This window comes from Coffea arabica, chromosome 2e (genome assembly GCF_036785885.1).
Source record: "Coffea arabica cultivar ET-39 chromosome 2e, Coffea Arabica ET-39 HiFi, whole genome shotgun sequence".
Taxonomy (NCBI): Eukaryota; Viridiplantae; Streptophyta; class Magnoliopsida; order Gentianales; family Rubiaceae; genus Coffea; species Coffea arabica.
This window is the reverse complement of record NC_092313.1, coordinates 28,338,942-28,352,547: the sequence shown is the minus strand read 5'-3', so window position 1 is coordinate 28,352,547 and position 13,606 is coordinate 28,338,942. Positions and strand designations below refer to the sequence as shown.

The 13,606-nt window shown below is 34.7% G+C and overlaps 1 protein-coding gene across 11 annotated transcripts; it reads right to left on the bottom strand.

The window, feature by feature from the left end:
* Window positions 1–344: 344 nt before the first annotated feature.
* LOC113732285 (pentatricopeptide repeat-containing protein At3g53170) lies at window positions 345–7,797 on the bottom strand. Of its 11 annotated transcripts, XM_072080266.1 has the most exons (7): window positions 7,319–7,797; window positions 4,457–5,552; window positions 4,101–4,211; window positions 3,512–3,596; window positions 3,068–3,216; window positions 1,722–1,816; window positions 345–1,086 (listed from the first exon to the last, which is right to left on the bottom strand). In XM_072080266.1, the coding sequence occupies exons 1-3, from the start codon at window positions 7,610–7,612 to the stop codon at window positions 4,180–4,182; spliced, it is 1,422 nt and encodes a 473-aa protein (XP_071936367.1). In that variant the 5' UTR covers window positions 7,613–7,797; the 3' UTR covers window positions 345–1,086; window positions 1,722–1,816; window positions 3,068–3,216; window positions 3,512–3,596; window positions 4,101–4,179. The 11 variants fall into 11 exon arrangements, with proteins under 11 accessions (XP_071936367.1, XP_027113771.1, XP_027113768.1 ...); XM_027257970.2 differs by having other exon boundaries at window positions 3,512–4,211; XM_027257967.2 differs by having other exon boundaries at window positions 3,068–3,596.
* Between the last annotated feature and the right edge of the window lie 5,809 nt (window positions 7,798–13,606).

Genomic DNA, 13,606 nt, shown 5'->3' with positions numbered 1-13,606 from the left:
AAACCAACTGTAGTAGAACTGCGGGCAAATTTCTCTGTCTTAGTCATATAAATGCCTTGATGATGTACATTGTCATGATTGAAATGTAGATCGAGGGTTGTTCTGTTTTGCCCAGAAAGCTGGAAAATTATATGTAGTTGGCATATTCATGGCACATTTTACTTGTCCATATGGAAAAATCAATCTCAGGATCTTAACTTTTAATCCTGCAAAATCTGGAGCGATAGTTAAGGTATTCGAGTCCAAGGGAGTCTTTTCACAGGTATGCTCAAGTATAAACTTTCACAGAAATTCTGTAGTAGAGTTGAATATAATAAACCATTTCTTAACCATTCTTTATGCTCAAAGGAAATAAAAGTAAAATATCTTATCAACGTGTTGCAAGTAAGACACCATCCGAACTTAACTAAAACTTGTTTTATTCTACTCAGTTCTCCAAAACTAACTCTGAGTGTGTCGCAGAGAAATGAACTCGTGGTTTAGGTTCACCATAACACCAAGTGAACGTGAACAGTTATTCACAGATAAAACAAAGGAAAGAGAGAATGAGAACTCACACACTGAGTAAATAATACTCTGCAATTTAGTACTCATCACCAGTGTAGAACATCTGACAAAATGGCACAGCCGGTTTCGCACTGCAACTGGTCCTTTACAGAAACCAGTTTTTTCTGTTCAGGACTTCAACCCCGTAAGAAGATAACTGATTTTTGAATTCTGTCGAAGCTGCATCATACTTCTTGTTCATGAGATCCAATTCTCCAAATCCCGTGTCTAGAATGGAATATGTCTAGTTTAATTTGTGTATGCTGGAGGCTTAACCGAACAGCTGACAAAATGGCACAGCCGAATTTCACACTGCAAGTGGTCCTTTACAGAAGCAAGCTGTTATTTCTGTTCAGGACTTCAACCCCACAAGAAGCTAATTGATTTTTGAATTCTGTTGAAGCTGCTTCATACTGCTTGTTCACGAGACCCAATTCATCCAAACCCTGTGTGTGTAGAATGGAATATATCTGGTTTAATTTGTGTACACTGGAGTCTTAACCTGGTTTTGGCTTTTCCATTGTTATTTGTGATTTTATCCTGTTTAAGCACAACAAATGATAGATGAGCAATACATGTCAATTTGTAAAAATGATCCTAAGAATACAAAATCATTAAAGCAGAAGCAGGAATTATTAGAGAGAGAGCGCGCGCGCGCGCGAGAGAGAGAGAGAGAGGCAAAATATAAATTTTGATTATATCAGCTATTAAGCGACCTAGTGATTTTTTTCCATATCTCTGGTCAAGTCACTTAAAAAGTTTATTAGCCTATAATTTATCTATTCAAATTTGAGCAAACATACATCCCTATTCAGATACCTAAACTATCCCAGACACAAAAACTTGACAGGCCCAGATTGTTTACTGGAAAATCAGTTGAATCAGTTTTCCAAGCTTGAAAACTTTGCTATTATCTCCAGTCATTCTAAAAATGAGAAAATAAAACGCAAAGAAAGTGCAGAACCAATGCATTGAATGTGATAAAAAGAATCAGGCAGTTTGATACTGTATTATGCGGAAGCCATGATTTTCAATCTACTGAAGGACTCTTCCAGCACATGGCAACAAAAATTTGCAGTAATTAATGATGAAGTCTAATACAAAATATAAGGATCAAATTCTCAGAAAGGAGTGGTATGAAAGACCTTAAGCAGCCATGTTGTACACCATCTTACCCTCTGAATGCAGAGCAGCTTGGCATCCTTCACCAGAAGTATGCTTTCATAATGGCAGCAAATGCAGGCCACAGAATCATGACATTCTCCCACTTCTGCAAAGATGAAGAGCACAAAGAACAAAAGTAAAAGGATATCATGATGTGTACCAAGAAACTGAAGTGCAGAAAACTGCTGAAAGTTGAATCAATGAAAAGGCCCTAGTTAAATTCCGATCCTGTCATATGCTTCATTTTTGTTTCACTCAGTTTGAAATCATATCAGGTATTACTTTATTAGGGTGCATTCAGGTTTCCCTGATGAAGAGACAGACAAGATTAAGTTAAAAAACAAGAAATATTGCTTGAATTCTTATCTATCTACAGATACATTATCAGTGACAAAACAGTCTAGATACTTCCCTTTCCATATTGAAGAGCAAGCGGCTGTGGACAATGAGATCTATTTTTTATCTTATCAATTTTTAAGAGGTGATGCAGAAGTGATGGGTGTAACTGACTGATACAGCAGATTTCTTTCTGAGTTCAGAAAGGGAAAAACCTTTGCTTGGAGAAGAGTTTATGCTCGTCATTCGGAATCGTGTAATACATGCTGGTCTTCACATGTTCAGTAAAATTTGGTAGTTCCGAACAATGAACATATACATCTTAGCACATTTTTTCCTTTTTTGGACATGATTTTATTAGCATTCAAATGAGATTTATATGGACAGCTCCAACAATTGCAACAAAAATGGAACTTTTTCCAGATCATGAATATATTAATTCATTAATTCCATTACGCAGAGTCTAAATGAATGATACACAACCTTCCAATGCTTATGTTGCTTGCCTTTCCATGCCCAAATTTTTCTTGTCAGCTTTTTTTTTTTTTTTTTGATGTTTTTAACTGACATAGACTGTCACTTGAGGAGGGCAACATACAAAATTTTGAACTTCCTTGTTTTTGCCCTTTTTCCCTCTTTTGATGTGGATCTAGGCATATATCCCTAACAAAAGAGCAAATGTTCCAATACATTGAACTTAAAAGAGCGTCGTGCAACAAAATTATTTTTGTTTTTGTCTTTGGGAATGAAAAAGAGGACTTGAGGTCTAATCTTTGATCAGCTATCTGTTCCACTAAGAAAGGGACTATATTTGCAGCCTTTTACATTCATTTCAAGCCCCTCAAACAACAATACAATTCTTAGTGGTAATGATGTTAGTTTCTTAAGACATCCTAGGAGTTAAAGGCACAACTTTTAATGCAAAGAATAACTGAATTTGCTGTAGATGTATGACAACAATCCTTTATAACAGAAAATTAGATATGCAATGAAAAGACTACAAGCCACAGTTGTAAGATACCCGTAAGTTGGACTGGAATCTTAATAAGTCAGTCACCAATTCAGCCAAGATCTTCATTGCACACCACTTAGTGGTCTTCAACCAACTAATCGGCCAATCTGATATGTTTAGGGCATTGCTTCTACCAGGGGATTGAGTCCCAAATCAATCTGTAAAAAGCACTATAACTACATAGTAGTGGCGTCAAGAGTAGACTATCAACCTAAGAGATGTTTTCACTAGAAAAATGTGCAGTCCTGTTATAAAAAGATAATCTATCAACTGATTGAACCATGTTTTTTAGAAAAATTGAAATCGAATACCCCTTACACATATCAAATCTGCGAAAAATCTTCCCATTATGTAAATTGTTGTGCGAGCGGGCCAAGAAAGCTGGTTGAATGTTTATGTTTTATAACCCAAATCCCAAAAACCAAAATAATTGCAACAAGCACAAAATTTTACCGCTTTGATCCTCTGACCTTCACACCTACAGAACCTAGCACTCTTCTGATTGTTCTCGAAGTATACTATCTACTGACTGTAATCCCTGAACCAGAGATAAACAAGATAATGTTGACCAAAAACAACAGCTTACCAAGCCATTAACTGATTCATGTAAATCCCCTCATCTTCTGACCATAGTTCTCAAATCATTTGCATATTTCTTTGAATCAATGAAGTTCCAAAATAAAGAAAGCACAAAGGCGGAGAAAGAGAGAAACAGAGGAATTATGATTGCAATCTCCCAAAGTATTATCTTTATTTATTAGTTAGCATCTGAAGGCATTCAGTAACTCACTCTTTGTGCAGCTAGCTGGGAATTAGTCATCAGCATCAGATAACAATCATATGTAAAAATCTTTTTCCAATTTGCAAAGCAATCATTTAGAGGTGGATATGGAAATAATATACAGTAAAGCATGGTTGGATTAAAAAGAAAAGGGAAAATTTTTCCTTTTACCTAGACTTTGGGCACAATGCATAGAGCCTCATAGGACAGGGACATAAAAGCCAATGCATATATAGAGAATGGAAAGGGAAAGGCACTTACAAAATGAGAGACTGCCACCAAATTCTTCCTTTCCTAGCTCAGACAGAATACTTTATATCAATATCAACTCTTGAACCACTTAGTGATGCCAGCTTCCAATCAGCTTTACTTCTGGGGAAAAAGCCAATTCAATTTGTAAAATTATGAAAGATTTTTGTACATTTCAATTTTATATACTAACATAAGTAAGAAAATGCGATTATGATAAGAAAACAGCAGACAAACTAACTCAGACCAGATAGAAATAATAGTCGAAAGAATAAGAAACCAGATAAAGATTCTGCAACTAACTTCCAACTTTCATGCCAGAAGAAAAATCTGGTATTGCAAAAATTGGAAGGCAATGATACGGGTACCTGAACTACCACTGCACATTAACATCTTATGCTCCAATTCTTGAGCAGCTTCAATCATTCCTTGTTCTTGATAAGCTTGGATCATAGAAGCAAAGGTTATGCTGTCTGGTTTGCATTGTTGGTCCTCCATTGCTGAAAACAGTTCAACCATTTTCTCTATATTCCCAGCCCGGCCATAGGCACTGATGACACAGTTGAAAAATGGGGTGTCTAATATCACATCAGTATTGTCTGCTTGCCTGATAATTGAATCAACTTTGTCCAAAAGCCCAGATTTACTGTAAGCGCTAACCAGGGAGCAGTAAGTTATTGAATTAGGTTTCATTCCTTGATGCTTCATTTTCAGGAAATATTCTTCCATTTTCTCAACATTTCCAGCCTTTCCATATGTCTCAATGACAATGTTAAAAGTAACAATTGTAGGAGAATAAAACCTTTTCTTCATAAAGTCCAGAACAGAACCCATTTTCTCATACATGCTTGCTTTACCATATGATCTGACAAGTATATTAAACGTCATAATATCTGGCTTTATTCCCATTAGCTGAAATTGATCAAACCAACTCTCTACTTTATCAATCTGTCCAAAGTTGCCAAAAGCCCCAATAACTGAGTTGAAAGTATATATGTCCGGAAGGCATGTGCCACTTTCAATCATGTCTGACAATGCGTGTTCCATCTGTTCAAAAAGCCCAGCCTTACCATACCCATCTATTACAGTATTGTATATTGTAGCGTTACATTCAATTCCTAAATATGACATCTCAGCTAAAATTATCCCAATCATATCAAATCGACGAAGTTTAGCACAACATTTGATAAGGATTGAGTAAGTATACACATCAGGCTTGCAATCAGAAACCGACTTCATTTCATCAACAGTATGAAACGCCTTGTCAAGGAGGCCACTAAAGCCGTAGACACCCACAAGTGCAGTGTAAACATCAATTGTCGGTTGAAGCCCATCGGACTCCATTATCTCAAAAAGCAAGCCAGCATGATTTGGCTGATTACACTTGCCAAGCATTACCAATAATTTTGTATATGTCTGGCCTTTTGGTATGTACCAGCGTTGCTTACGTAGTAGGCTGAAAATCTACGAGTAGGAAATTCAGACAAAGTCATCCAAAAAACTGTTAGAATGATCAACTTAAGAACCACCAGAATTTGGGCTGGTGGCCACCACCAAAGCATTAAGGCTTGGTGGGGTGGGAGGTCAAGGGTTCAAACCTTGCCTCCCACCAATTGCCACAATATGTGTGGGCTTGCTGAACAAAAATCCATACGGGTACGTAGTGCACCCGTATGGTCCGGTGGTGGTTCAATCTGGGTTACCCCTGGGCCTCTTCAGGTCCCCCCTCCCCCTACTATAGAATAGTGTAGGTCTATCGTATCCGACAAAAAAAATAAAAAATTCAACTTAAGGCATTTGTGCATAGTTAAAAGTGGGAAAGCACAACATGAAAAGCCTCCAAAACTAAACTTTTGTTTCCTTAAATTTCCTGAAACACCAAAGAGATTCAACAAAAACAGCCACATGAGTTAAGGACATTAATTTGTCTTCTTTGAACTTTACATACTTTATGAATATTAGGGTGGAGCCACCTATTAAATTGCTTAAAACTAAGATCTGAGTACGAACAGCTGAGAAAATAAAATTCCTTTGAAAACACGATCCGATGCAGGAGCCTGTTACACCTTGATATTGTTGTTAAGTAAGTTGTTAGTTATGCTTCGCTAGTTATGCTTTGTTGCAACTTTTCCAGTAGTTTTAGAAACTGTGTTGTGTAGCTGGTGAATATGTGCCAGACAGGTGCATTATTAAGGGTAAGTGTGCTCTTCTCAATTTTTCGCAATAATGTATTTGGAGTATAAGTAGTCTATCTATGTGTTGCAGCCAGAACTTTTTCGTATCAGTTATTACCTAAAACTTGTATCAGCTCTGCGGGTTCATACAGCTTATTACTTCTGTATCCTTCAAGCTTTTGTGATTTTCATTATCAATCCTACCACTTTTGGAGCTAGATTTCCTTTTACTTTTCTACACCCCAGTCTCACTTCTACTCGGTTCCAACTGCACAAATCCCTCTCTCCCTATGAGTGCAGATTGAATGGCGTAGAGCCATTAATGAATATATCTCACTACCACCACCATCAGCGCATTAAACTTCCATACGCCTTATGTAGTTCACTAAGCAATCATCTGGCATGAGTACTGGTGAAATTGTAATGACGATTAAACTGGCAACTAACATAATCTAGAAACCATAGCTTTGAAAAAATACAACACAGGACAAACTTCAACAACCATATCATGAAATGGGGAAAAGTTCATCAGAAACTGGCTCTGTTCATTTAAGTATTCAACCACAAAGCATTCTACCCTGACATCTTCACATTTTTTCCTGCTGTTGCTCTTAAATTTTGCACATGAACCCAATATACTCCTTTTCACCTCGTTTAATTCTTTCCCTGTCACTCCTACTTCTGTTACTATTATTATGGTACCCACAACAACCAACATGATCTTACACCCAAATCAAAATTGAACATCATATCATTTAAAGACGGAAACTTTATTTAGAAAATGGATTTTTCACACAAGCATCCCAGAGCAAAACATTTTACTCAGACAAATTCACCTTTTTTCAGCTCTTGTCCTTAAATTCTGCAGATGAAGCAACATACTCCATTTCATCTTATTTAATTCTGTCTCCTCCAACTACTACTACTGTTATTTTTTAGTATTATTATAATTACTCTAGCAACAACCACCATGACCTCACACCAAAAATCATAATTAAAAATCATATCATTCAAAGACAGAAATTTTATCAAGCAGGGTAAAGAAAACCCACAAACCTTAAGAGCAGATTCCCAATCATTCCCTTTAATGGCATCATCCAAGGCATCCAAAACAGCTTTTGGATTGAGATTATTATATTTATTAGAATTTGCTTTCTTCACTATGTTTTTTGTAGCCGCCTCACTCCTGAGAATTCTTGAGAGTTCCTTCTGGGAACTCTTCTGAAGGCCCTTTGAGGTGGTTATTGAGTCTTTCTTTGATGATTTAATGGTGGAGAATTTTGGGGTTCTGGGATGATGAATGGAGGAGAAGAGGCGCAGGTTAGCTGGGTCGACAAGGTGAAGCTCCATTGCGCCGGGGGTGTAGGGGAGGGACTGTTTGAATGAAATGTGAGAATTTGGGAAAAGTGGAAGGTGGAGGGTGGAGGAAGAAGATGAGAGGCGTAGCTTAGCAGTGACAGTGGAATTTGTGCTGTTTTGCGCGGGGATAACAGATTTACGTGCAGGGTCTGGGGATGGCACGAAGATTTTGATTTCGTGGTCCAAATTCCAATTGTGAGATTTTAATGGGTCATTTAGAAATCCAAATGAAATCCATTTTATTGGGTCATTTAGAACTTAATTCTACCCCTAGTAATGCTATGGAGTAAGGACTAAAGGAACCAAAATGATACATGTATCAAGCTATGAACTATGTCTTTTTTTGTTTTGTGAAATTCATTAGTTCCTTTTCTTCAAAATGAGATAAAATTAAAAATACTTTTAATGGAGAAATGCAATTTTAGTTCTCAATATTTGGCCTGCATATTAAATTGAGCATAATATTTTGACTAAAATAAATGTAGTCCCTAAAGTTTCTAAATTTGAGCAGATTTAGGACAATTAAAGAAAATTTAATCATTCTTAACTATCAAAATCAAATTTTAGTTAAATTTTAGTTAATCAACTATATTAAGTTTGAATTTTTGGACCCCCAAAATTTGGGATTTAAATCACTATAGTTCCTTAACTTTTAAATAGTAATGTTGAGGGTTAGAGGATGAAATTAGATGCGAATCGAGTTGAAATTGTGTTATATTTACTACAGAATGTAGTATTAAGAAACATGAAAAAACTAAATAAACTTTTCTTCTTCCTTTTTTGTTTCTTTATTTCATTTACTCGTACCATGAATTCCTAATGTGTTATTCTCATTTGCCTAATTAGGCTCAAATTAGGCAAAATACATCTAATTATATCAATAATTAACTAATAATGATTTTTATTATTAACATATATTGATATTTAAGTACTCCGTTAAATATCCCATTTAAATATAAACAACTACATGTAAATTAAGTTGATAGAATAATAAATTTTTTTTGGCATTGCAATTGGTTATCCATTAAGTTTCAGCGGTTTCATAATTGTTTAAATTCTTTAATAAAATTATCAATTTAGATGAACATAAACATAAATACATTAAAACTTTATTATTAAAATATTTAATTTAACATGAAGGAAAGACAAGAAAAAATGAAAAGCAAGTTTCTTCCAAAAATCCATACGAGTATTTTGTATTGGTAATTATCTTTACTTGTCATGATTCCTAACAATAATCAATTAAAACCTACATCCATAAGTAATGCAACAACTTTTATAATAGTGTTTTTTTATAAATTTACATACTAAACTTAAGGATTCTCTTTTTCCCACAACATTTTTCTATATATATTTATATGTGTATTTTTATTTAGTTATAATTAATTTAATAAGGAGACACTCTTCAGGTAAAAAGACGGTGTTGTGTCAATGTGAAGTGCTTTGAGGGATTTTTATAGGAATTTGAGAACACATTTGTCACGTATTTAATTTAATTCATATTTTATTTAATTTGAAAACCTTAAATATAACTATTTGAAACATAATAAACCATATTGTTAAATTTTGAACATTAAGGGCCAAATATATAAAGTCAAACTTTTGGTTAACTCCAATTGATTTTGACAATTATATATTGTAATTTTTCATTAATTGTCCTAAGTATGCTAAAATTAGATATTTTAGGAATTATATTTATTTTGGTGGAAACACTATGGACCAATTTAGCATACAGACCAAATATTGAGAACTAAAACTACATTTTTCTTAATTTTGAAGATGTTAAACAGCTGTTCTATGTTGCAATAGAGGTTATTGTTTTAAAGGTAGTGATATATAAATCAAACTTAGTGATATACACTCTTAAGTCTCTCAAAATTCGGATTGTAAAGGTGCGACCTGGTTCTTTGGTATATTCAAATATAACACATGACATTATGTGGGTTTTTGTATATTCAAATTTAACACACAACATTATGTGAGGAAATGAACATTATGATGGGAAGTGCTTCCATGTATACCTTAGTTCTTGAGTTTAGTGATGATCTTAGAAGGTGGTTAGTTCAATACTTCCAAAACTTCAGGAATTATAAAACTGATCCACCAAAAAAAAGTGCATCATAATTCCATAAAATTATTTAAAGAATCACAAAAAGCATGACAAATTTTATACAAGGTCTCAAAATATATTCTAACCTTGGCAAATGGAGAATAAATTGAAAAAAGTTTAACAACCAGCTCCAAAAATGAAAAGAAAAAAGATGTAATTGAGCATTCCAAAGAGCTCAAGGAATGGCACTTTTGACATATTGGGAACAAGATTGGTTTCCATCTGAGATGAAATTTCTACCAGTACTTGAACTCGTCTAATACATAATAATTAAAGTAATGTACACTACTCGATTAAACACATCAAGTACTCAATCGCGGGATTCTAATAGTCAAACTCGACTCGTTTGGTTACTTGAGCATACTCGAACTCGACTCGAAATTGATCAACGCCCAGTCGAATCGAGCAATTGACCAAACAGATCGCGTGCATCTCACGAGTAGTTCGATTCAATTACAATTCTAGATAAAATGCTCAAAATTCACATACTTTGATTTCATGAGAGGGGCCATTTCCCTTAACATTAGAAGACAAGAAATCATATATATATATATATATATATATATATATATATATATATATAATAAAGTCGTATTCTCATTATTATCCCTTCATGTTTTCATGTTTTCTCTTTCCTACGTGGCTTAACGAGATGTCAAGTAGTTTCCTACGTGGCTTGCTCCTTTTTTGTTTGGATTTATATCAATTCTTATTTCCTATAAGAATTCTTAATATTGTATGATTCTTATTTTCTACCAAGAAAAGGAACTGGAAAGTAATGCGATATAAATAAAAGAGACATAAATATCTCTATTAGACATATCTCCAAATTCATGCCAATAATTTGTGTACTACATAGGGAACCGAAGTAAATAAGAATTGTTATCACTACAAGAAGTAGAAAAGTAACTAATTTCAATTAATAAATCATCTTTTCTTCAAAAAAAATAGTTATTTGGATGATTGTGGTTTTATTTCCTATAAGAATTCTTAATATTATAGGATTCTCATTTCCTATCCAAAGTTATGTACTTTAAGCAACTTAAATCAAGATAAACTTACTTTTAATGTTTTTATCAATATCTCTTTATATTCTTATCAACTAGTTTTGTACCCGTTCGTTGAACGGAAATTTTTGAAAAATAATAAACTATTTAGTCAATTTTATGAAAATGTCAATATGAAATACAAACTTACTGTATATTTTATTATAACCTTTCTTAGGTATATTACTATATGCGCATTGTAATATAAAGTATTCTTATAATATAAATTTGAACATCTAATTCAGTAAATAATAATTTAAAAATAAAAAAAATAACATTCGACGATACCATAACATTCAAAAACTTGAAAATAAAGAAAAAGTGCACTAAATAGTATCAAATAATATTCTACTCTACAGAAACTTGTTTTTGTTTTTTTTCTATTTGAACATTCTCCTCGATTTGTCCGTGCAAATCAGCATTTATTGATTTTTCATCATCACTGCATGATAGCAAAGCAGGATCACGAAGTATAAAAAAATAAATGATTTATCGCATTCAAGATTGTGTATAACAATACGTAAAAATTATAATTTAAGAAAGTAAAATAGTATATTAAATCTACCTTCTCATGTAAATCTTTTTATGAGAATTCCCTTCCTCTGTGGTTTTTGTTGAACCCTCTGATGAATAATTCATATTGTGACAGCCCCACCTCTCCCTAGGGCGAACCCTAGGGTATCAGCGAACTGCCGGCCCAACTCTCACCGGGGCTCAGTCGATCAAAGAACTAGCAACTCAAAATAACTGGTGAAATAACTTCAAATTAAATCGTACAAACCCTAATGACACATAACCGTCAAGCCAACTTTTCAAACTTAAAATGGCAAGCTAAAAGTCACACTTACCACTCCGTACTACAATTACATAACATAAGTCGAACTTATGAATTCAAACTTACAAAAGTTAAAAGTAAAGTCGTCTTAACAAAAGGTTACAAGTTCAAGCAAAATAAAGCTAAGAAGGCTCTCGACCATTAGTCCATCCCCGATCTGTTTAGGAAAACAAAGGGAGTGGGGTGAGCTAAAACTCAATGAGGTTCCAAGTAAAGCAAGTAAACACATTGCCAAATTAAGGCATAAAATAACAAAATAAATACCACATGATACAATAACAATTTAATCACAGTTCAATTCAAGGATACGGGTGGCTTTCAAAAGCCAAAATCCCCTTGAGCTTGATCATAAATGTCTCCGTTGACTCTCCGTCAACACTTGTATACACAGAATACCAAGTCCGTAGAACACCACTTTCACCTGTCTCCGTCCACCAATCAACCCCCTACCGGACCCGCACTCCATAAACAGTAGTTAGGTAATACTCGAGTATACCGGTTTCAGTGTACAGTAAACAATCCTCAAGGTTATCGGCCTTCTCGACCAAACCCTTGCTGGCTCGATATGACCGACTCACCTATGAGATTGGGTACCCAAACAGTAGTAGTGGTTGATGGGATATCATTCAAACAATTCAAATACAGTCACGTATAGAGAATTCACATTTCATAAAAGCAGTATACAGAGTCTCAGTGGAAAGTAAGAGAGGACGAGTGCGATAAAGTACACACTCGCCTCCATTTTTATCAAATCAGGGTTTGGCTCAAACAGTCGTAAATCAAGTATTCAGATATTTCACATAAGCAGGTAGCAGGTAGTGGAATACTCACCTGTCAAGGAAAAGTAGCAATCGACGTCAAATGTCTCAGTTACAATCACCTTCGTTTCCCAAACCTAGGGCAACGAGTGAAATCGTTAACAATTAGATTCATGCCTCACTAAGTTAGGCTCATTAAGAGACCAAGTGAGTAGTCTAAACTACTTAATCCGTCATGAAAATAAGGTCAAAACCATGGTAAAAGTTCATAAGAAAACAAGTTTAGTAGATGCATGAAAGTTTGGCAAAAGAAAAGTTCCAATCGGGTTTAAGAGTTTCTCCTCGGGTTGAACAGTCTTGTCCTGGCAATCTTAGGAAAACGGTCATAACTCACTGTAGAAAAGTCAGAATTAGGTGCCGTCAATGGCATTGGAAACTAGACTCGAAGGACTTTCCAACAGTACTAAACTCACACTGTTGTTCATCCCCTATCGACAACAGTAACTCAGACAAGGTGGCTGTTTTTCCAACCCTAGATCAGCATTAACCGTATACCAAACTACTCTAGTTCTAGAGGCTACCTTCATTAGTTTTGATCCAAATCACTCCTCAAGTGATCATATACAAGGATTCAAGTCACCTAGAATCAATGGAGTTCACAACGTGACACACAAACATGATTTAAGACAACCACAATGGTCTCATAATCACAAGAATCCAAAACAGTCTACTAATGGTTCAAAAGCACCACTTTACTTGCTTCAATTCCATTCCAACTCACTCATAGGCTTAACCAATAGTTAACCTAGTTTATTAGGCTTGATTAGGGCATAATTGAACAACAAAATTGAGGGAAAACCCCTCCTTCAAGAACCGGCCAGCCAAGAACAAAAAAATAACAGCCCACAATTTCCAACATTTGTTCAACCTTCATCCTTACATGTTTTTCACTCAAATCATCATATCAAGTGGTAGATCTAGCCCAAAAGAGGTTTAAAAGATAATAATAACTATAAACAAACATGAACAAAATTTAAACATTTCATCAAACACTTGGTGTGCATACTAAGAAGCTTAACTACTACTTGTTTAATTCAAGAGACCAACCCCAAATCTCAACCAAACAACTTGTATTTTTGCCATTAACATTTCAAGTGCATGATCTATCATCAAAAACCAAGATTTAAAGAACATATACCTCTCATGTAGTGAGTTTGAACCACCAAATCAATCCAC

Coding starts and splice junctions, on each gene's coding strand:
- LOC113732285 (XM_027257971.2), bottom strand. CDS start 7,612: ATGGAGCTTCACCTTGTCGACCCAGCTAACCTGCGCCTCTTCTCCTCC. Junction 5,553..7,318: donor ATTGGGAATCTGCTCTTAAG/GTTTGTGGGTTT, acceptor TCCTACTCGTAG/ATTTTCAGCCTACTACGTAA. Junction 4,212..4,456: donor AATGTGCAGTGGTAGTTCAG/GTACCCGTATCA, acceptor CTTTTTCCCCAG/AAGTAAAGCTGATTGGAAGC.